This window comes from Lonchura striata, chromosome 6, assembly GCF_046129695.1.
Source record: "Lonchura striata isolate bLonStr1 chromosome 6, bLonStr1.mat, whole genome shotgun sequence".
NCBI lineage: Eukaryota > Metazoa > Chordata > Aves > Passeriformes > Estrildidae > Lonchura > Lonchura striata.
Window position 1 is genome coordinate 35,818,034 of NC_134608.1, and position 22,711 is coordinate 35,840,744.

Below are 22,711 nucleotides of genomic sequence, written 5' to 3' on the forward strand. Positions count from 1 at the left end.
GAGGAGCCCGGAACCCGCCACGGTAATTTTTTGCCAGGCCAAACGCCCATCACTTTCCATTGAGACGGGTGCTCGGGGGGCGCCGCGCCGCGCCGGGGCCGCGCCGGGGCCGCGCCGGGGCCGCGCCGGGGCCGCGCCGGGGCCGCGCCGGGGCCGCGCCGCGCCCGGGGCCGCGCCGGGGCCGCGCCGCGCCCGGGGCCGCGCCGGGGCCGCCGCCGCTCCCACAAGGCGCCGCGGCCGCCGCGCGCGAGTTCCGGGCGGGGCGCTGCCCGCGCCCGTAGCAACCGGAGCGTTCGCGGTATCCACGGCGCCATGGTGAGTCCTGCGGCCGGGCGGCGCCGGGGCTCGGAGCGTGGCTCGGAGCGTGGCTCGGAGCGGGGCTCGGAGCGGCCCCCGGCCGGCGGTGGCGGCGAGGGGCGGCGCGGAGCAGCCCGGGCTCGGCGGGAGCGCCCGGGAGCAGCGCGGGCCGGGGCGGCGGCTGAGGCGGGGGCCGGTGGCCTGCTGCCGTGCCCCGGGAAAGGAAAGAGCGGAGTCACAAACCGCAAACCTCCGTAGTACGTGGTTTTAAGGTGGCAGTATCGGTGATCATACAGCGATTAGCTTGCTGTCTGTTGCTGTGCAATTCCGATTTCATCTATTTAAAATACAAATAAATGTCTACAAATAAAGGCGAAGTGTCGCTGTTTTGCTTTTTACCGGGGGTCTAAATTTTGAGCATACTATGTGTCCACCCTCTATGTTTTACGCGGGGACATACATATATTTTTTACAACTATTACTAGTACAGGAGTGGTTATTTTTCCCCTTCGGAAATTCTGTTTCTTGTTTCTACCATGTTAATGGTAACTCTTCAGAGTGACCACTGTTCACTTGGCATTTTGAATATTTTAAAATGAAGTATTATGACTTTCTTTTGACTAAATACCTGTAGAAAATTGTTCAATAAGCAGGTAGAAGAACCCTGCAGATAAGCTTTTTGGAGGAAGTTTCCCTCAAATACCCTCCCATGGCAGAAGATACTCTGATTTACCTACAGAAATTTCAAGTGCACCTCAAAGAAAATGAAATCCCTAATATGTGCTCACCAGATAACTTGCTGTGCTGATGTCCATGTTTTCATCCAATCAGCAGAGATAAGTCTACAGAGGTCAGGGAAGAAGCTTCTCCTTGTGCTCCCATGGATCAGTAGCTTTAAAGTCCAAACTGTTTTTAGGCATGCCTTTGAAACAGCAGCAGCCACTGATCTTATAAATGCATTTCTGCCTTCAACATGAGTGACTGAGATCATGTACCCAAATGCCATGGTGATTGGCTGCTATAATTATGCAAAAGACAATGAAATTTCTGCCCAAAAAACCCCAATTAACTTGAAGCCAGCTGTTTTTGTCTGCACACTGGTAACTGTTAATTGACTTGAATGAGGCTGTTGTAGTTGAAACTTAGGGATGCATGACCCAGAGGAGGTTATGCAGATGTTAATCTCTGGCAGACACTGGGGAGCTGCCACTGGGGGTCAAGTTTGCAGGTCATCTCCAATGAGACTTAGAGCTAGCTATTACTTGGTATAGACCAGATTGAAATGAATGCCTGTCAGTGGGCAGAAACAGCTGGAACATCTGGGGATGTCTAAATGGAGGTGCATGTTGATGTTTGAGGTGCATGCTCAGGCTCCCTGGTGTTGCTGGGTGTTCAGTGGCTGTGGCCTTTTCTTATATAAAGCTGTCTCAGCTGTTGCCTTATAAATTGCTGGGACCAGAGTTTCCTGTGGTCCAGAGTAAAGTACCCAACACTAAAACTCTGTGACTTGAGGTGGCTGCCTGTAAGATTTTTGGAGGAAGTTAGTTTGTTGCTTTTAACTTCTACAATGTGTGAAGGGGTTATATATCTGATTACCTGAAAGGGCGCTTTTAATGCACACCTTGCAACAGCGATGCCAAAACTACAGTCTTCCTGTATTTGTAGAAAGAAGGCTGTTGATCACTGTTTGTAAAAGCTTGATCTCTGAAACCTTTTTAATCCCAAAGACATCTTGGAATATGTTTAATGTTTAGAGAAACATTAAACATGTTGTTTATATACTACTGTTTTGGATATCTTTATGTGGTTTCATTAAGACTCTGATGTGAGGTAGAAAAGTAAGAGTTAGAGACTACAGAAAGTTGGTCAGTGAGTCAGTCCTTAAAAAGCATCTCTCAGGTTTTTCCAAACCAAATAATAGATGTTTTCACATTGCATGGTGTAACTCAATGCAAAACAATTGGAAAGAAATTCCAAATATATATAATCTAGATTGTTCTTGAGTTTTGGCAAGATGTACCTCATTTTCTTCAGTGAATTTTAGGAGGCTGTATCATTTTCTGGTCACAGACTTGCTTTGAGGCAGGAAGTTGCTAATGCACAATAGAAAGTGTGAGGGCTTAAGAACATTAGACTGCAATTTTCAACACAGTAACTTCTTATGCCTTTAAATTGAATTTCACCATAAAAGCTAATAAGCAGTGTGCCATGGGACAGAGAATGAGATCAAGAAGATAATGTCCTGACATTAAGCCCATTGTTTTCTTCCAAAAATACAGCAAAGTAACCCAGAAAACAAAATTACAGGACACTGAAGGGTTTCAACTCCTTTGACTTGGCTGACCCAAGTGGTGGAAGGGAGGCAAACAAGCAGGATATGGAGAGGGAAGGAAGAAGAAAAAGATTTGCAGTGAATGAGCCACTTTAAAAATTCAATGAATATTCATTCACTTAAGTTTGTTTCACTTTTAGGCAAAAGCAACAACCATCAAAGAAGCTCTAGCCAGATGGGTAAGTACTAGAACAGTGTCTAGCAGCGTAAGGTTTGACTGTATTCAGCTAATATTGTTTTTAAAACATTATGAGAAATATGTTTGCTTGAAACATCCGCTTTAAGAAGTTTCACAAAGTAAAATTATGATTACTGTTGTTGTATAGTACATTCTGTCACACTTTCTGTATGTTCCTGTTAAATTGATACAACTGGTATAGATTAGTCTGTTTTGCCCTCCTGCCTTGTTCTGTTGCATATGCATTGTCCTGAAGCCACAAAGAGTTTCAAAGTTGGGGATGTATTATGTTTTAAATATGCTCTGTTCACTTTACCCAAGTGCAGTCTTTCCCACAGAATAAACAAGCATGAAATTCTCACTGTACTGAATTCACTGAATTCAGTGAATCTTTTACATGTCTTTTGACATATGGTCCCTCATATTGTGCAAAGCTTAACTTGGAACGAGGTTCTTGGTTTTTTTTCTTCTTAAAGTACTCTGTTAATACAGAAGCTTATTTGTCTGGTTGTGGCTGACCTGGTCTTCCAGAAAGCTGGAAGACCAGGTCAAGGTCTTGTGTTGGCAAGGATGTGGATATAATGTGAAATGATGATGTAGGATGCTCAAGGATATTAAAAAAGTTTGTTTTTCCTCCCTCACTCTTTTTGCCTTCCAGAACTTCAGCTCCATGTTTCCTATTAACAGATTTATTTTTCATTTGCTCCTCTGTCACATGTCTCTTAGACAGAATCAGCCTGTGTCAGTGAGTTTCCATTTATGTTAGGCATAAAGTGCTGCATTTGTTTTTCTGTTCCAAGTTATTAGGGGTTGGTCTAAATGCTCCTTTTACTCTTCCTAATCTGGGTCTATGTGACTTGTACAATTGCATTTGGTGTTGTGTTGCATTCTGAGTGTTTTTCTCCCCTCTGCCCTACAGCCAGGGTGACATTAGTTAAATCAAAGCAACTTGAAATCAAAGCAGCTTCAACTTGGCAAACATGTTACCTGTTCTTATAAAAACATGTCTGTTGTACCTATATTTTCTCTGTGGGATATTGTGGCTGTGCAGCTGCTTCCAGAAGTACTTGGCAGTCTGGATGAATTTTCTTCCTGAAGGTGCTCACTGCTGGCCTAGTCTGTGTTGGAAGCTCTCTCCCTTCCATGTTTTTAAGGAAAAATGTATTTTGTTGGTATAAGATCATAGATTACAAACTGAGTGTAAATACAAACAGATACAGTACTGTTGTTAGAAAAGAAAATGGAAGTTTCACATTGATATAATTACTTTGTTTGAACATGTATCACCATATTCCAGCAAAACATCTGATGTGCTTATTTGCTAAATCACTAATTTTTAGTAAAAACACTGTCACACTGAATTTGGACGGAAACTGGAATATAAATAAATGTACAAGACAACATGATTTTTTAAAAATTAAGTTTTCTGAAGTATTTTGGATGCATAAGAGGAAAAACAATGTTATCAAAACCTGATGTTCCTCTGTGGGATACTAAAAGACTTATGGCATATGATTAATTTAATTACAAAGTAGCCATATCAACTGTGGCACACTCAGCTTTTCAGTACACACTACTCTTTTCAGTAGATGCATGAAATGGAGGAGGAAATAGAACTCCTTGTTTTGAAAGCACCCAAGATTTCTCCATTGTTAATGGACTTCCAGTTCTTGCACCGAACACTGAGTGAACTGACAAAATGCTCCCTTTGTGCTGTCAGGGAGGCAGCTGTCAAAACTGCTCCTACTCTCTAAACAGATACTTGTTCCAAGTGTTTAGTCAATAACTGACATCACTTCAGAATTTTAAAAGCTTTAATTGACCATATTTTTTAATAAACCTAAATGCCAAAGTTGTGTCCATTTTTCCAAGGCTCTGAATTATCAGCCTAGGTTGTAAATGGGAAATCTGTCTTTTGCTATATTCTCTAAAGCGTGACATCTTCCCTCACTCTTTTTTAATGGCTAATTAGATTTTTTTCTTTTATTCCTAATGCTATGAATCTGTTGATTCTCCCCCAGAACACACTCCCCTGTGTTCAGTTTGTGCTGTGAGCTGAGAATGAGTTCTGAGATTTCTGGGTGAAGTGAGAAGGAGACTTTTCTGTCAGAACTTTTAAATCTGCTTCTGCTCTAGACTGGCCCTAGTTGAGGTTTATGGATATATGTCAGTCTCCATGGAAATACCTTAATCCAGAATTTTAGCCTTCCATCTATTTTCCATTCTTTTTGGCAGATGACTCCTTTACTGAATTGCTGAAGTGTTACACAACTTTTAAAAAACAGCATATGTAATGTATGTTATTTTGATATCTTGAAAATAAGCTAGCTTTACCCTTTTTATACCACACTAGCAGGAATCTTAATAACAGCACTCAAAATACTTTCTCTTTCCAGTAGTATATTGGAATTCCTTCTATAGTATTCACTTTTAGAGTAATTCTTTTAGTGTAGTAGTTTTTGGTAATTGCATGTAGCAGTGAGTCTCTTCCTCACCTTGTCTTTTCTTTAGGAAGAGAAAAGTGGCCAGAAGGCTTCAGAGGCAAAAGAAGTGAAACTGTACGGGCAGGTTCCTCCTGTGGAAAAGATGGATAGCGCTCTCTCCGCACTTGTTAACTGCGAGTAAGTTCAATTAAAAACATGTTGGAAACAAAATATTCTCCTTTCTTCATTTCAGTTTTTCTGCTGTCCACTGCAAATATGTGTTTACTGTGTTTGTGTGCCTTCAAAGCAGCAACTTTCTCTTCTTTTTTCCTTAACCAAGCTTCTCTTTCTGTACACAATTGCCCTTTGTAATTCAAAGACCCCTGTAACTTAACTCAGAAGCTGTTAGGGTAGATTCTGTATTAATATTTGTCCCTAGAAAATTATATACTGTTTATCAGTATATAATTACAGATTTGTGTTTGGAGTCTATCGGCTAAATGGCATGTTCATGATCCACTCCAAAATTCATGGGAAAGAAGAGGCAATTTGAACAGACTTTCAGAAGGAGATTAGAGTCATTTCAGAAATAAATATCCATGCATTTGATAAGGTTAGGCATCAAAAGATAATACAGTATTTCATGTAAGTAACTCATGGTACTTTCCCAAAGCTACATAAAGTTAAAGAAATCTTAATGGTATGAGGATATTTTGAGTCTGTTACGCATACAGTTAGTTTACCATCTAATGAGACAAGAACATATAATTATTTTTAATGCAGTGGTGTTGGGACATGGAACTCTTCCAATGCAGTGATCCCTTATACACTGTGAATCAATTATTCTTTCTTTTAAAGGAAACTATCACTGTCTACAAACTGCATTGACAGAATCGCCAACTTGAACAACCTAAGTAAGTGACAAGCCAGCTGTCCATTATGTTTGTTTTCTAGTTGCCTGGTTAGAAGATATACCATCATTAGTTACATGTGTCCAGCTTTATTTATACCTGTTATTATTCGTTTTTATTCCCTCCTCATAGAACATTACAAGTGACCTTTAAAATGACCAGTCTTACTGGAGAATGCATGCTGAACAGCCATGGTGTATTGCAGCAGGTATCCCTGCACTAGCCTTGACAGTTGTCTCACAGTGCAACAATCAAAAAATTCCATTCACTAAGCACTTCAGTACCTTTCCATGGGCCTTGCCATGCTATTCAACACCTAATCAGTTCTAAAGTGATGTCATCACCATTTTCCATGTTGCTGATGAAGACAGTCTGCCATTCAACAACTCTACAAATGCATTATTGGTTGCAGTGAGGTTGGAGTATTATAGACCTGGATGGAAAAAATGTCATTCCACTTTGCAGAGGATTGGATATATTTGGTTTCATTTTATTCATACTTTATATATGGATGTGCCACCTGTCTAGAAGTAGAGCTTCTCTTTCTTGGACAACTGTCTTTGAAACTCTTAGGTTACTGACTTTGGAACAGAAGTCTTAATGGTCTGTCCTCAAGACTTTGACTGTGGCATGAGGCTGGCAAAGAGCCGCAAGTTTTGAAGTCAAGCTTCCAGGCTTTTCTGTTCCTATTAAAATGCCAGTTGTATAGATAAGAAACCTGGAATCTCATCCTTTCCAACTGCACACCAAGAGATCTGCCAAAGAACTTGATAAACTTATTATTTGCATAATAAGCTCAGACTTGAAAAGATTTGGAAATACTAGTTAGGGAAAAATATTCCAGTAGTTTTTCAAAATAACTGTTCTGTAATACTTCAATTGAGTATTCAATTGAGTATCATGAGAAAAAATAATTAAGCAGTTATACATAGAAGTGAAACCAATAATTTTTTTTAGTGGGATAAAACCTTAAATGCCTTTAAAGCATCCTAAATATTTATATTAATGTAGATTCAAAACATCCAGTCTATACCAAGTATTTGATGCTAAAGCCAGACAAACTAGACCTAAGCTGAATGTCTCTCATCAGGCATCTATAAGGCAGCTTTATATGCTGCCTCTAGTATAGAAACCAAATCTGATACCTTAAAATAAGATCAGAACCACTTTTGCCTAGAGAATAAGTGATATGAATTATGTAAGACCAAAAGAAGCAAGTCAGCAGTCAGAATTCAGGTGCAAGGTTAAATAATAGTTTTTTGTTCAGTTTTTATCAAAACTGAATTTCAACTAGGTAACCTACACACTAGCAGCTTTGTAATCGTTTAGGTCAGAAGGTTTTGTTTCTGTTAGGTTGTTCTTTCTTAAGGCAGCCTGTTCAGAGTGCAATTTGTAAATAGAATATGGTATTTTACCTGACTTACAGCATCTTCTTATTTTAAAGAAACCCTGTTTATTAACAAGATTTTTTTTTTTTAATTTATTACAGAAAACTTGAGGATTCTGTCTTTGGGAAGAAATAACATAAAGAACTTGAATGGATTGGTATGTGCTTTTTAGTATCAATATTTCACTAACAAAATAGAATATGAGGTTATTTCCCTGTGGTCATACAAGTCTTTGCTGAATTCAATAAAATTAAGTGAATTAAAAGGTTAGGCACTAATCTTTTATATTCTCCTTTTGCTGTCATCTGTTCACCCTCTTACTTCTGAATTTTCAGATAGTTGTTCACTTTTTTTGGTTCAAATTCTCTTTATATTTGGAAATTTTTCTACCTTAATTTACTACACTTAAAAATTTTAGAAAGAGAGATTTTCTTATCTTTATTAAAGATAATCAGAACTTATATTTGAAAATTGCTGTATATCTGTAAAGCCATTTAAATTCCGCTGGCTTTAGATGAATATAATTCCTGCAGACTTTCTGCATGCAGAATTTTGTACCTGAAGATACTGAGGCTGTGCTTCTTTAATACAAATATTGGCAGTCCTGTAAAAACAGACTTCCTCAAAGTCAGCCCCTTGTATGTTAACTGGCACCTGGAACGGTATGGCTTTAGAGTTGATGGTGGCAGGACTGAGTCTACCTAGTAGGGGAAAATTAATTGAGGAAAAAAATTGATCAATTTTGTTACATTTGAATTCAGGCCAGAATAACACTTTTTTCAATCAGTATTTTTAAAATGAATATATAAATTATTTTCTTTCTCAAGAGATAAGGTTTCGACTCAGAGATGTTCTGACCTTCAGAGATGGCATCTCTTAAGTGTGAAAGGCAGAGTTAGTGTGTAATGACTGGTTTAAAAAAACCTCTCTTTTGAGAGAATTAGGAATGGGATTTCTGGCCAGCAGATACAAATATACCAGAATATACCAGAAGGAATAATGCTCTCACACTGTATAACATGCCTTCCAAAGCAGTTGCTGAATTGAATTCTCTTCACACATGCTTGCAGTGCACAAGTAGGCAGATTAGTGTCCTCTGCCCCTATGCTTTAAGAATTACTGCAGCCAGCTACATCTTGTTTCATTCCAGTATAGCAATTTATGTCCTTCTTACATATATTTGCATATATAACTTTGCCTTTTGATTCCCATGAGCATTTGCAATGCCTAATAATTAGGGACCTGCTTAAAAGGAAATGAGGACCAATATACCTTAGTATTTTCTCACATGGGAGAAGGTGATTCTTCACCTGTAGAAGTTGAAGAAAGAGTATGAATAATAAGGAAGATGTACTTCCGCTTATCTGAGTAGTCCTGTCATTTTCCAGGAGGCAGTTGCTGAAACTTTAGAGGAACTGTGGATCTCATACAACTTAATTGAGAAACTGAGGGGTATCCGTGTAATGAAGAAACTGAAGGTTCTTTATATGTCAAATAATTTGGTGAAAGACTGGGGTAAGCCAAACATCTCTATTCTGTAGAGACTTCTGTAGTGTGGTGAATGCATGAGTTAAGTCACCAAGTGAAAAATAGTGCTCACAAGAACTCATGGAGTATCTCATGGAGCTTTGATTGTAACTGACAAGCCTGCAGACATGTGCAAAATCCCTAAACACCCACTCATGCAAGAGAATAAAAATAGTTAGAATACTGAATTTAACTTCTAAGTCCAATTAAGTTCATGCTTTGAATCATCTTTCTCCAAACTCTCTTAAAGCACATCGCTGTTCTTTAACCTGACACCAGTTAGAGCCCAAGCAGTCCCTCTCCTGTTGTATCCCATGCTCTTTATGTTTGCACTGAGTGTGAAAGGAATGTGTGGTGCAGCTGTACTTTCCATGTTCCACAATCTGGTTAGTGTTTTCACCTTTGTGGTTGCAGCAGAGTTTGTGAGACTGGCAGAGCTGCCAGTACTAGAGGAGCTGGTGTTTGTAGGCAATCCACTACAAGAGAAATTTGCTGCTGATCAGAGCAGTTGGATTGAAGAAGCAACCAAACGGGTACCCAACCTGAAAAAGCTGGATGGTGAGTTTGGGGCATGAGGCAATTGGGTAGAGTTAAAAGCTTAATATAAAGACAACCACGGGAAATTAAACATAACCTCAGAGATTAATTTGTGTGCCCATTAAATTAATATTCCTCCCTCCTCTTCAGAGTTATTCACTGAAGAGGAAGTAGTTACTGAGATCCTGGCCACAATGTTTGATGGATTTTGGAGTGCTAAATCCAAGTGGTCTTGCAACCTACAGTTGGGCATTATTCCATAGTTACCCAAGTAGTTTTATCAAATACCTAATAGGGAATGGAAAGATTTAGCATTAAATAAGTTAACAAGGCTTTCATCTGCCAAGTTGAATTAGTTTTCCCAACAAAAGAGGTGAGAGAATGGAGATAGACAGGGATATATTCTGGCTTGCTTTTGATGCAAGGGCAAATTTTCAAAACTGCATGCAAATTTCCTAAATGCCTGAATATGCAATAAGCCTCAATTTGTGAGCTGTCCTCTCCTATTTAAGACACTGGTATGAAAAGATATTCAACCATTTAGTTACTAAAAATTAGATAATTTTGAAATCTGCTTTAAAACATGTTAATTCCTGTAAATGGAGATGTTAGCTGTTCACTATTATCCCCTGTTTATTAAAGCAATGAAGGGGAGAGCAGGAGTGGTTACACTAACACAGAGTCAGAATAACAGCAGGGAAGGGAAGAGTGGAAGCATGCCAACAAAAGGTGACAGCTTCACTACAGGGGGTGGTGGATGGGAAGTCTATTACCAGACTCTATCTAAAACCAGATCAACTACAGTAAAAAAAAATTATTAGAAAGTGGAAACCTGATGAGAGATTTGCACTGCTAGGAACGATGGCCTGCAGTTGTCCATTTGCTTTGTAATAGGAGAAGTTTTGAATGTAAAACACCAAAACAAAAAAGAAAAGGGCACACAGTTGTGGGCAAAAAGTGCCCTTGGTAGAATAAGGTTAGACTTACTAACCACACTAAAACTTGGGCACATATGTCAGGAAAAGGCAGCACAAAATAGGGGCCCCACAAGAGAAGGGTGATGTGCTGATTGGTTGTTAGCAGTTGAACTGACTTGGTGCATCTCCCAGAGACCAAGTGAGGCTGATCTTTGCAGAACATAATTTAGTACCTTTTTGTTCCCTGTTACCCAAGAGGTTGGAAAAACATCCAACAGAGGAGCTCATAAGTTGAAGACTTTTCTAGTTAAGACCAGTTGAGGTATGTGGAAGTTGATGTTGGTTAGAAACAGGCAGGAAATACAACTCCTGACTCTTTCCAAAAGGACAGATAATTCATCATTCAGATAAGATCATAATTGCAGGTAGATCATAATTAACTATGTCTTCCTCTTCTTCTTTTCCTATTTTTTTCCTCCTAGGTACCTTAGTTGTTAAAGGAGAAGAGGAAGAAGGAGCGGAAGGAGCAGAAGGAGCAGAAGAAGCAGAAGGAGCAGAAGGAGCAGAAGGAGGAAACTGATGACACTTTCTTATTGCGTATTAAATTATTAAAGTATCTCCAGATAGCTTTGCACATAAACTTTTATAAAAGTATTTGTTTTGAAGGAAATCTTTGGGCAGTTTTTAAAAGACCAGCTTATCTCTCCACAGTCTCTCACCCAAAGAGTTAGTTACCAAAAATTGCTCACACTGGTTTTGTCAAGCTTATGACACCTTCTGTAGAGACTAGTGGAGCTGAGTTTACCTGCTGTTTGGCTAGCAAGAGATTTTTATTTAAATTGATACATAGCTATTTTTAATTCCTGATTAGTGGTGCTTGTTGTTCACTCTTGGGTTATTGGTGCTGCTGGCCAATATTGAATTGGAAAGTCTGAGGCCAGAAGAACAATGTTGTGGTTTAGAGACACCTGACGAGCTTTGTTGTGTTTCATTTTGTCATGGGACTTTCTCAATATTTTTAATATGTGATTTTGCCTGTTCATTCCATGAAGTATTATGCCAAACAGGCCCAGTGGTTGCAGACATACGCACAAAAAACATACTGGTCTGATGAGTGCTTGTTCCTGGCCTTAAGTCTTGAAATGGGCTTCTCACATTGGAACTCAACTGCATTGCTTAGAAGGCCATGTCTAACTTATATATTTATTTATTTTTAAGAGGCAGTGGGAATTCATTGCATGGTTTCTGTAAGACCAAAATACCTGCTAACTTTGGGTTTTATCTCTTACTAAGACATTATATTAGATTGGAATATGTGGCCTATTAGCTTACAGCTCTTGTCTGGCTTTGGATTGGGTCACTGGTGGACATAATCCTTCTCAGCTCTGGAATCTTCCTGTAACTAAGGAGGCTGATAGTAACAGAGAAACTAACATCAAACAGAAGACCTGGGCTCGAGGACAGAAAATTTTGATTTTGGGGATACTAACTTTTTGTGAAAGCACAGGTATAAGCAGTGAGAGAAAGTAGTGGGGATGATGTAGTTAGTGGGGATGAGAAGAGAAGAGAAGAGAAGAGAAGAGAAGAGAAGAGAAGAGAAGAGAAGAGAAGAGAAGAGAAGAGAAGAGAAGAGAAGAGAAGAGAAGAGAAGAGAAGAGAAGAGAAGAGAAGAGAGATTGGTAAAAAAAGTATTGAAGAGGTACTGAATGTGCTATATTGCAGGGTAACCAGTTTTAGTGAAGCCCCCTTATGTGGCTATTTCTAGTGAAAAGCAGTAAACAATGATGAAGACATACCTGATTGCACTGTGGGATGCCAATAGTGCAGTTTTAATTCTTCTTTTTAAAGAATAGATGGAATCACCTGAGTAGATTTTTCTGCAGTTCTTTTTTGTTTTTTTAACAAGCTTTTCTTCCAATTTGTGGTACCATCTTTTTTTTTAAATTGAAGTGACAACACGTATATCTGCTGGTTCCAACCCAGGCATAGGAGGGACAGGGTCAGAATGCCACTCTTAGTTGTTTGTTCGTGAAGGTGTGGCAGGAGTGTGGAGAAATCTTGGAGGACAAGTTCAGAGATGAAATGGTAGAATTGGTCCAGGCAACAGTGGTACAGATCTCAAGCTCCAAGTATAATTGTTGTAGGCAATTCTCTGAATCAGTTTCTAAGTGAACACTGTGAAGTAAATTACAAGACAATCACAGTTTTGTTTCAATATATTGCTACTTAATCTGTGATTATTGGAGGAATTCTAAAGCATTCTGATTTAAATTGGCATTTGCTGAAGAGGTTTGAGTTTGGTTTGGATCCATTACTAAAAGTAAGGTCATGAGCACAATGGCAAAAACTCTGGACGTTCTTCACTCAGCACAAACTATTTCCAGGCAGCTGTTCTCTTTACTAGAAACTACTTTCTTAGTTAGCTAGTTCACTGAGTCTAGACAATTACATTTTTGTTTGTTATTTCTTTAGAAGTATTCCCCTAGCTTTATCATGAGTAAAGGCAGCAATGACCAAGAAGCACCATGGAGGAGTGTCATTTCACATGTCTTTTGAAGCCAAGCCATTCTGTTCACTTGCAGTCAACCACTCTTGGCAAGGTGGGTGTGCTTTGGCAGTACAGAGCCCATGGCACACACGTGCCCTGCTGGCCCCATCTGCTGGGGTGGCCCACAGGAGATTGGCTGTGCCCTTGACCACTGTAGTCAGTGTGGCTCACGCGAGCCAGAGCTTGACTGACTCAAAATTTGCCTTCTGAGTGTTCCCAACAAGCAGAAATGCCAGATTCATCTCTGTGTTTGGAGATATTGACCACATGGTGCTCTTCTCCTAGTGCTTGGCCACAAAGTGGTTGCAGCTGTGGACCTGGTCTCTCCCAGCACAGCTGCAAGTAGTGTGTATGGCTGGGTTAGCTCCACACATGCTTGTGACAGGAGGAAAAGGGAGTGACGAGCACAGTCCAATACCAAGTAATCCTGCTGGTTGATTCTTTAAATATGGCCTAAATCTGTGCATTTCTGAAGGTTATGTTAGATACAGCACTTGCTCTACACTTTGGCTATATCAGGGCATTCTGAGAGCAGAATAGAAACTTACTGTTCTGACTATGTTGTAATGATTGAAATGAAACACAGATCCATTGACAAGCTGTGAGGGATAAGAGCAGTTCCTGGCTCTTGAAAGTGATGAGTAGAAGCTACATCTACAGTAATCAGTCCAAAATTATTGTAGGTGGTGGTAGAGCTGGGTGGATTGTGTGGCCCACTGGCATTGGTGCTTTCCACAGATGAAATGGCACAAATTCTCTAGCGCTTTTCTTTGGGGGCTGCATTATAAATACCAACAAAAAAGGGGAAAAAAAATCATTATTGAAGAAAGGGAGCATCAAGTCTTAGAATATAATTAAAAACCCTTCTGATAAAAACTGTCAGTCTCATTGAAACAATACAGTAAGAGTAGAATTGGCTGTGGCTTTTCTTTGTCAGGAGATGCTTTGTCTCAAAGCTGGTATCTTCACTTTACCTTGCTTTGTCTGATGAGTCATGATTACTCTCAAGAACCAAACAACCTCCCCAAACTTTTTCTCCTCCAAAATTTTCCTAAATTTTTTAATTTGCACTTTAAAATTAGGCACTGGATGTGATGGAAGTCATAGAGAGGTGGTAGAATTAAAACAGCTGGTTTGCATATTGGTGGTGCTACACAATGCTATGTATAAGGGGACAGTGACACCTTGGCCTGTGCCCCCACAGGAACATTAGAGTGAGATGCTGGAAGGCCTGGCTTTCACTTGTGCACCTGCTGTTCCCTATCACACCACATCCAGCGAAGCAGTAAGCACGCTATTATTCATGAATGAATGGAGCACCCATATAAAATGTGCAAGCCATGTGGAATTCTGCCTTTCCCAGTGAAGTTACAGAGGACTAGCATCCACTTTATTCCTTAGAGAAATATCCTAAAATTAAATTAGTGGTAGAAACTAGCTAGGTTTTTTGCTTGCCTGTTGGCACACTCACCTGTCTTCAAAGAGCTGATTGATGTATGCAGTGATTATTGAGAACTGATGGGAAAATGACAGAAGAGACCTGAGAACCAGCAGATGACTCAGGTTACACTAGAAGTAGGCTCATCTAGAAAAACTTCCAAGCAAGAGAGCACTTTTAACATCCCCTTTGGCAATCTTTTGTATACAGTAATTTTGTAGCATGAGAAGCTGTTAAATTTGCTGTGTTTAAATTATTTAGGCCTATATTTATAAATGTTATTCTGTGAAAGTTGTTCAAAAATAATATAACCTTATTTTATACAAATGTCTTTGGCTGATGTGTAATGAAATAGTTCAGCTTGTGAAGAGTATTTGGAAATTAAATTTCATTTTCATGAAACGTTCCTGGCTGCTCAGGAAGCAATGTATTTAGAGTATGATAGCATGTAAATGCTGTTCCTTATTGCCTCTATATTTTAGAATAGAAAATAACTTCAGGCTTTAAAAATGCTGATATATTGTGATTGTTGTCATCTGATACATAAATATTTTTTAATCTTTTAAGACATTGGTTGTCAGAATTTGTTCTTGGGTCCTAAGAGAAAAGTCTACTACTGCTGTATGTGGAAAAATATCCAGGTAAGTTAGAAAAAATAGCTGGTTTCTTCACGACAAAATTCACTTTGAATTTAAATTCTATTAACAATAATATACAATCAGTTCCATTAAACCCAGACAGGGAAAGGCTAACTGATTCAAAGACTTCTCTAATAGAAACTTCAGCCTTGAGTAGACCATGTCACTGAAGTGAAATTTCAAAACTCTGTATAAAGAAAATTCTTCCTACCCCACAGTCCACAGCAGTTGGTCTCAATAATGACAAGAGCAGCATCCTACCGTGATGGTTGTAATGCTGTTTAGAAAGCGTATAGGGAGTTACTGCCGAACTCCTCACAGTACCACTAACTCAAAGCTTACTAGTCACTAAAATGCTTTATTAGGTTCCTTTCAGTAGCTGAAGTAACTTCCAGAAGCTTGGACTTAGATCCAGCAGTTAAAAAAAGAGAGAACCCAAATTGGTCCAAATGTGTGGGGTTTTTGATTGTCCAAGGTTTGTTTGCACAGCCTCAGATTTAGTGCCAAGTACTAAACTTCAGCATTTTTGTCAGCTGGCTTTGACAGGGATGCAAATGCATGACTTAAAGCCTTAAAGTCCTGGTCTGTTATCTCAAATGAAGGCTTCAGTGTTCCCTATTTCTTCACACACCAAGCAAAATAATTTTTTCTCCAAATGTCATTGCTGATCAACTGCCACAGGCACAGGATTAAACTAAAGCAAAGACTTCTATACTGAGCTGAAAAAATTAGTGTTTTCATGTTTTGGGCTGAGTCTTTCTCCTGCCATCTTTGCCAAAAATATTGAAATTAAAAGGTCAGCATAAATTAACAGGTGTGCTGCCTTAGATCCTAAGTGCAATCTCACAGGAGTCCAGTCAGGCACTGGCACATTTCTGCCATCTGCTTTATGTAGCATTTGTAGCTTTTAAAGACATCATACCCACAGGTGTGAGAACACCTGTGTAGCCCAGTTAACTAAAAGGCAAAGTACCAAAACAGAAGGAAGATGTTTTGAGGATAGATGCAAGCGTATTTAAAATCCACAGCAAGGTATCCAACTGGTGCCAAAAGAAACAAAATACATACTGTGTAACAAAACCTGTTAAATATCCCCCCCCTCGATTCAGGTAACAAGTAAGTGCCTTTAAGACAGTATTTAGTAAAAGTTTTTTCAAACTTTGTCACTGAAAGTGTGATACAATATGATCTACAACTGAAGCCATCGAAGAATTCACATGTGATGCAAGCCTATCAGGTACTAAGTTACTCCATGATGTCTTTGCCTTGCCCATGGTCTTTGTAGTTGTTTCAGGTAGTGTCAGAATCCCACCGGCCTTATTTATAGCACAGCAGACCTAGAACTATTCCCCAGGAATTCCTAGCACAGTGTCAAGGTTGTTTCTGTCTTTCTGCAAAGGTGCTTGGCTTGGAGGGGGACACACATCCCCCTTCTGTAAAGCAGTGGAGCTGCAGATTTCCCTGGTCTCCTACAGCCACAGGTGCCAGTTATTTTCTTGGATGTAAGAAATAACACATATTGCAGGCTTGTGCCTCAGGGGAAGGTGACAAACAGCCTCTGGGGCTGCTGTAGGAAACCCAGGTGAGTACAAAGAGAGAGCAGAGCAACCAAAGAACTCGGGACAGCCTCCGGTGCATCACAGCCTGCACAAGCCCCCAGCCACTCCCTCGTACCATCGAGAAACTTAGGTAAGAGATTATTTTTTTAACCTCATTTAATAAAAGGTTTTTTAGATATATAGAGGATATTAAGTAAATAAGTTACATAGTACATTACAATCACATCTGCAAGATTTCCTTTAGTGTATTAATATTTTATAAAAAAGCACACAAAAAATAAATTCAGTCCAGTCTATCACAACTGTACAGCAACAGGTAAATATATTTATATATGTACATTTTAAACATGTAACAGTCTTTTAAAAGGTGCCCTAGGCAGCAGACACGCAAAAGGAATGTCTGCTCACTTGTTAAAATAAAAGTAATATACTTTATTATAAAGCATTTATACAGTAATTACAAAGGCTGACTGCTCCTGTACAGTACACCAAAGCTTTGACTACAAATTTAAAAACAGAACATAAAAAGAATGAACACAAAAAAGTTTATATCAAATCTGAACTACAAGGGGGGAAATACATGTGGAGAAGCTGCAGGAAACTTTTTTAAAATACACAATTACATTTCTATAAAAATATATGTTGTCTTCTAATCTGGAGAAGTTAATGGTTTTTCAGGATCAGCTGTCAGTGGAATCTTAGTCTTGGAAAGAAAGATCCTTAGACAGCTTGGGATTTAAAGTTTGTGTCTTCCTAACATATGACACAGAAGAGAAGGAGGGAAAGTAAAGCTGAACCCAAGTGACAAATTTACATAGAAATTCACCCCTCCCAGAAATCAAATATGATTTGTATACTCGCTTCTCTGCCTCTTTAAAGCTTTATAAACTTCCAGACATACATCAGAATATAAAGCAGGGAGAAAGTTTGTGTGGGAAAATGTGTATTAGAATAAGGTTTCTGGTAAGCATTGGACTAAATGTGCCATTGTATGAAAGCAAGACTCCTATGGCTATAGTCCTTCCTACTCCCATTTCTTTAAAATACAGTATGTATCTGTAGAAACCTTCTAGTCCATTGCCTGAAAGAGAATTAAGAAGTGTGTAACTGCAGAGAGTGAGAAAGCTTACATTTGTGATTTAAGAAACATTTTTTCTGAGAAGTGTTGATTTTAATCTAAGCTTGTTGTAATGATAAAAATGACCAAAAGCCTCAGTCTGATAAATCGGGAATATTTTAGTTAAATTGGACTATATCTACAATGGGTTTAACAGATGAGTTACCTTTAAGCTTTTGAATTTCTATCTTTGCCCTTCCTTTAAGCAGCTACATCCCTACCTGTTTCTAGCCAGCAAAATGCCATGGTCCTGCACAGCTGGGTGAAATTCTGTAGGCCTTCAACTTACAGAGCCAAGTTCTCTCTGATACCATCTCTGTATCAGTAAAAGAACAAACATCAAATAAATTAAAATGCAGAGTGGTTCTTCCAGCTGGACTGCAAAACACCTGCAGCTGTATCAGATATGCATCACAAGTACATGCATCTATCTAGTAATTACATACACACATAGTCTTACAAAACTCAGATGCTATCCCATGCAGATCACAAACCTGAAAGAATGAATTTATCTGTAAAGGACAGGCAGAAGCACAGGCAGAAGTATGTGATCAGGGCAAATATGACCTGTCACTGCATCTCCATGATGCCCAGTGCTGGCATTCAAGACTCAAGTAGATAATGATTTGAAATACAGCCATCTGACTATGGGGTATATGACCATCTGAAGCCTGATCTTGCACTGTAAAAGGCAAATCTATTAGTACACATTTACAGAATTACATTCTATAAATATTATATTTGTTCCCATTTGTTCTTCAAAGTGAAGTAACACTTTGTTCAAATTAATTACTTTCTTCTGCCTGTTTTCTAAATTAGCAGCAAACCCTTACACTAAATGGGGATCAGTCAATAGGCCCTTAAACAATGGGATATAATGAGCATGGAGTTTTAAAACAGACATATCAACAGAATATTGAGAAGAGTTTTGTTTGTTTGGGATGGGTTTTTGTAAATCTTAACGAGAATAACACAAATTAACATTGTGCTACAGTAAAGAGACACTCGTTATTTTTCCCCCACAAAGAGTAGGAGCATAACTCATTCCAGATTAGACAAATTCCATTTAAATGCTTTGTCCACTGAAATTGGGGGTTGGTTGTTTGGGTTTTGATTTTGTTCTTTAAAAAAAAAAAAAATCTGCTAGCTTTTGATACTAGGCAAGCTCTAATTCAAATGCAGGATCAATTCTAAACTCCTCTGTAAGCCAGTGAACAGAAGGCTTGGTTTGCTTATTTGTCTTTTAAGATGACACTTGGAGGAGCTGGTTTACTTACTACCATGCCAGAAAAGAAGTCTTCTGGTGGCTGCTAGCAATTTGGAAGTATGCTCAGAAACATTCCAACTTGATGCTACTTACTTAGCACATTTACCTGATTGTGGTCAGCCCTGCTAGCCCACAGCTGTTATAGAGGTTATCCTCAGAAAAGCCCTTTTCTGATTTTCTTTCAATGACAGACTGTCCAGTTTTCCTGTTCCATTCTACTTAAACTGCAGAAGGGTGGGAGAGAAACAACCAGTACTGGAATCAGCACATAATATCACAACACTTCTATGAAAGTAAAGAAAATCTCTGATTTGTTCTAACCAGCACCTCAAGAGCTTGTACTTGACAAGAGGAAAAATTATATCAGTTTGCTAAAATAGGGAGAATCAATGAAAGATCTGGCCTTTGGAAGACTGTAATAATACTTGCAGTTGCTTCACCTACTGTTTCTCCTGACTGTGTTAAAGCTTCTGTTCTCTCCAAGGGCCCTAAGGTAATGGCAGACAAACATTTTCCCCAGTTTATAAAAAACAAAAGATAAAATTCAACACTGAAAACCTTAAGAGGAAGACTGATTTGCTTAAGCTTCTTTTTAAAGAAGCAGCTTTTAGTTCTTTGCAGTTTTTAAATTATATTACCAGTTCACTATGTGCCATGTGCTTCCTGGTTAGTCAGCCAGATCCATTCAATGTAGGAACGTGGAACAGTCATCCAAATGCTGAAAGGAGCCCCAGTTTTGATAGGAATAAAAAATACAATCTTGACAGAAAACTGAGCACTTACACGTGAAAGTGTCAACTTTGCAAAGAGTGCAGTCCTTAATTATGTTCCTCCTGATTTTGTAAGAGTAGTAACTGTTTCTGCTATTCAGAAAAAAAATTCTATGCAAAGGCATAGATATGTTAAAGCAAACATTGTACAATACACAGCCTCCCAAACAAAAGAGTGAAGCCATCATGAAGCCATCTACAGGGGAAGAAGACTGACAGATGACATGCTGGAGTTACAGCCTCTTTCTATAGTTAACCAGGAATTTATCTAGCAGCTGGAAGGGTCAAGATTTAAATTAGAAATAATCTGCCAGTCAGGCACACTCAGTAGTTCACGTACAACAACATCTCTTGGTTCCCTGCTGGGGAAGGCAGGAGTGATCAGCTCCTTCAGTACGGTGTGGTCTGACATAATGCCAGCACCTGAGAAGCTGGGGATCAGTGCTGCTCCTAAGCACTGGCTGGAGGGAGGAAGCTGGGCAGCCAGGCTACAGGATGGCACCAGCTGGCCATGAAGCACAAGTGATTCTCTGCATCCTTACAAAATAATGATAAATGTGGGCTATAAAGATGTATGGAACAATCCTGTCTGAATTTAATATCTGTCACCTGTGCCACTTCTTCTTAACTCTCTTTCACCAGCAGCTTTTGGTGGCTAGACTTTTTGGGATACTAGCTTGTGTCAGTTCTGAAGGAAGAGTCAGCATTTCAGCAAAGAGCACAGCTCATAGCAGGACAACCCAGCAGGCAGCACTGCCCAGCCACTGGTGTGCAAATAGATGACAAGCTTCTCCTGTACACATTGTCTTGACAGCAACTGTCTGGGAAATTAGGGCCCTGCCATAAAAGCTTAATGATGGCAATTTCAAGGAATAAATGAGAGTTGGTACAAGACAGAAGAGGATATTGAGAGGTAAAAGCATTCACAGAGGGATCACTGCTGGAGATGAGATTCCATTCCTCCCATTTCTGAGCTGCACACAATCTAGGACACAAGAAAATCTGGGTTCATTTTCACTAAACAAACTTGCTCCCATTTATGTAAATTCAAACCCAGCAATTTTCATTTCAAATTGCACTTGTGAAGCCCAGACTCCTTTAAGTCAATCAAAGGCTATTTTGTTTTCCAAGATGAGACAACCTGCAAGGCCTGTTGCTACTCTTATCTCACAGGATATTTTTATATCCATTGCTATGTTCTTAATGCCATAAGATAACTGACCTCAGGCTTCCAATTGAAAAATAAAACTTCCCCTCAAAAGGAAGAAGAATGTCTTGCTCATCCTTCTCCTCATTTTTGTGAAACAGAGGTCAAAAGTGTACACAATATTTCCAGAAAACTTGTTTTCTGCCTGAATAACTGCTCATAAAGAAAGGCAGGAAAGCATAAAAAAAAAAAGAACTTGCTGAGAAAGGAAACAACTAGAAATCACCAGTGTCATAGTAACTGGATACACTTAGCTCAGAGCAGAGCTTCATTTTCTTGCTCCAGTCTGGGAACCTTTATTTCCAAGAGTCCTACTACCACAATTCCTGACAAGAACCAAAAGAAAGGTCTGACTGACCTGAGAGAACTTACTTCCACTGCAGTGACGTTGTTCTATTATGTACCTCAGATATCATTATAAATAGAATAGGAATCTTATTAGTCTTAAAAAAAAAAAAAAAATCCAAGTTGAATCAAATCTTGTTATCCACCATCCTGGCTTGGTCAGTACTGGCAACGTGAAGTGGAACATGTGGCATGAGGAAATGGCAGCACTGAAACCAAAACCTGATGGTTCAGGTAAGAAAAGTGCAAGCAAAAAAAGTGAGACCACTGAGAAGGAGGCTGGGCCCAGCCTTGCTACTCCCTCCACTTCTGGTCTGCTGCTATATTTCTCCATCTTCATCCGAGCTGGCGCTGCTGCTCCCGCTGCTGCTGCTCCCACTGTCACTGCTCTCTTCCTGCTGGGCCTGGCTGCGGGCTGCCGCCGCCGCTGCCGCCTCCTTCTCTCGCTGCTTCAGCGCCGCCGCCTTCTTCTCCTGCTCCGCGTGGCTCTTCATGTGAGCACTGCGGCTCTTCACCTTGTAGAACACCCTGAGGAAGGCACACATGGACATTAGCATTGGCCTCTCCTGTGGCCTCCTTCAACACTTCTCTGGAAGAGCTTCTGCTGCTCCGGCCTCAAGTTTGTGAGCTTCAGCTCCAGAACTCCCACTGGCACTGCGATAGAGCACCTACGGCAAACACCACTCAGCATGTGCCAGCACAACGCTTGCCAGGGATCCTGAGCACCCTCAAACCTCTCGCTTCGTCTCTTACTGTGGCCATTTCTCATTCAGCTCTGAATTCAGAGGGGCAGTGCTGGTACCTGAATTATGCATGTGCTGCTTAACACAACACAGCCCTGGTTTTCAGGCATACCCCTGGGCTGCAACAATACAATCAGCATGGAGGCAAATGATGGTCCAATGCCACTCCTGAGCCTTGTCCACAGAGCTCAGAATACCTGAGCTTTTTCCTTCCGACTTTACATTTCTGTGATCTGTTCCTCCACCATTAGCTATTTGGATTTTGCATGAAATGCCACAAGTGAAGTTCAGACATCATTAAGAAGCCTTGTGTGCTTGTCCTGTTGTTTTAAGAGTAAGCAACTTATGTAGGGAACAGAATTTTCCTGACAGTTTGATTCTGTTGGCAACAAAAACTACTAAAAATGTGTGAGGAAATACAAATATATTTGACATCCACCAAAGACAGCTGCAAATGCAACCAGATGAACTATGTACCTACTGCCCTAATAGCTGCTGCTATAACAATGGTAGTGCCTCTACACCACTGTTCTTAAGTCTATACCATGCTCTTTATATGTGATCTAGCA

At 39.8% G+C, this 22,711-nt stretch overlaps 2 protein-coding genes across 3 annotated transcripts in view; one reads left to right on the top strand and one right to left on the bottom strand.

Moving 5' to 3' along the window:
* The first annotated feature begins 264 nt into the window (after positions 1 to 264).
* Positions 265 to 15,064, top strand: DNAL1 (dynein axonemal light chain 1). Its single transcript, XM_021533542.3, has 8 exons — positions 265 to 315; positions 2,770 to 2,808; positions 5,319 to 5,428; positions 6,089 to 6,144; positions 7,631 to 7,686; positions 8,918 to 9,044; positions 9,471 to 9,614; positions 10,993 to 15,064. Exons 1-8 carry the CDS (start codon positions 313 to 315, stop codon positions 11,088 to 11,090), a joined length of 633 nt encoding a protein of 210 aa, XP_021389217.1. The 5' UTR covers positions 265 to 312; the 3' UTR covers positions 11,091 to 15,064.
* A 1,767-nt stretch (positions 15,065 to 16,831) lies between these two features.
* MIDEAS (mitotic deacetylase associated SANT domain protein) overlaps positions 16,832 to 22,711 on the bottom strand; it is a 53,307-nt gene continuing 47,427 nt past the window's right edge. For both annotated transcript variants that reach the window (XM_077784142.1, XM_021533540.3), the window contains exon 13: positions 16,832 to 21,927. In XM_077784142.1, the coding sequence (XP_077640268.1) occupies positions 21,720 to 21,927 (208 nt within the window). In that variant the 3' untranslated portion in view covers positions 16,832 to 21,719. The remainder of the gene's footprint in view (positions 21,928 to 22,711) is intronic.

What these genes read in the sequence shown, in the direction of transcription:
- DNAL1 (XM_021533542.3), top strand. An exon ending in TAATTTGGTGAAAGACTGGG is followed by an intron (nt 9,045 to 9,470) that starts GTAAGCCAAACA and finishes TTGTGGTTGCAG; the next exon opens with CAGAGTTTGTGAGACTGGCA. An exon ending in CAACCTGAAAAAGCTGGATG is followed by an intron (nt 9,615 to 10,992) that starts GTGAGTTTGGGG and finishes TTTTCCTCCTAG; the next exon opens with GTACCTTAGTTGTTAAAGGA.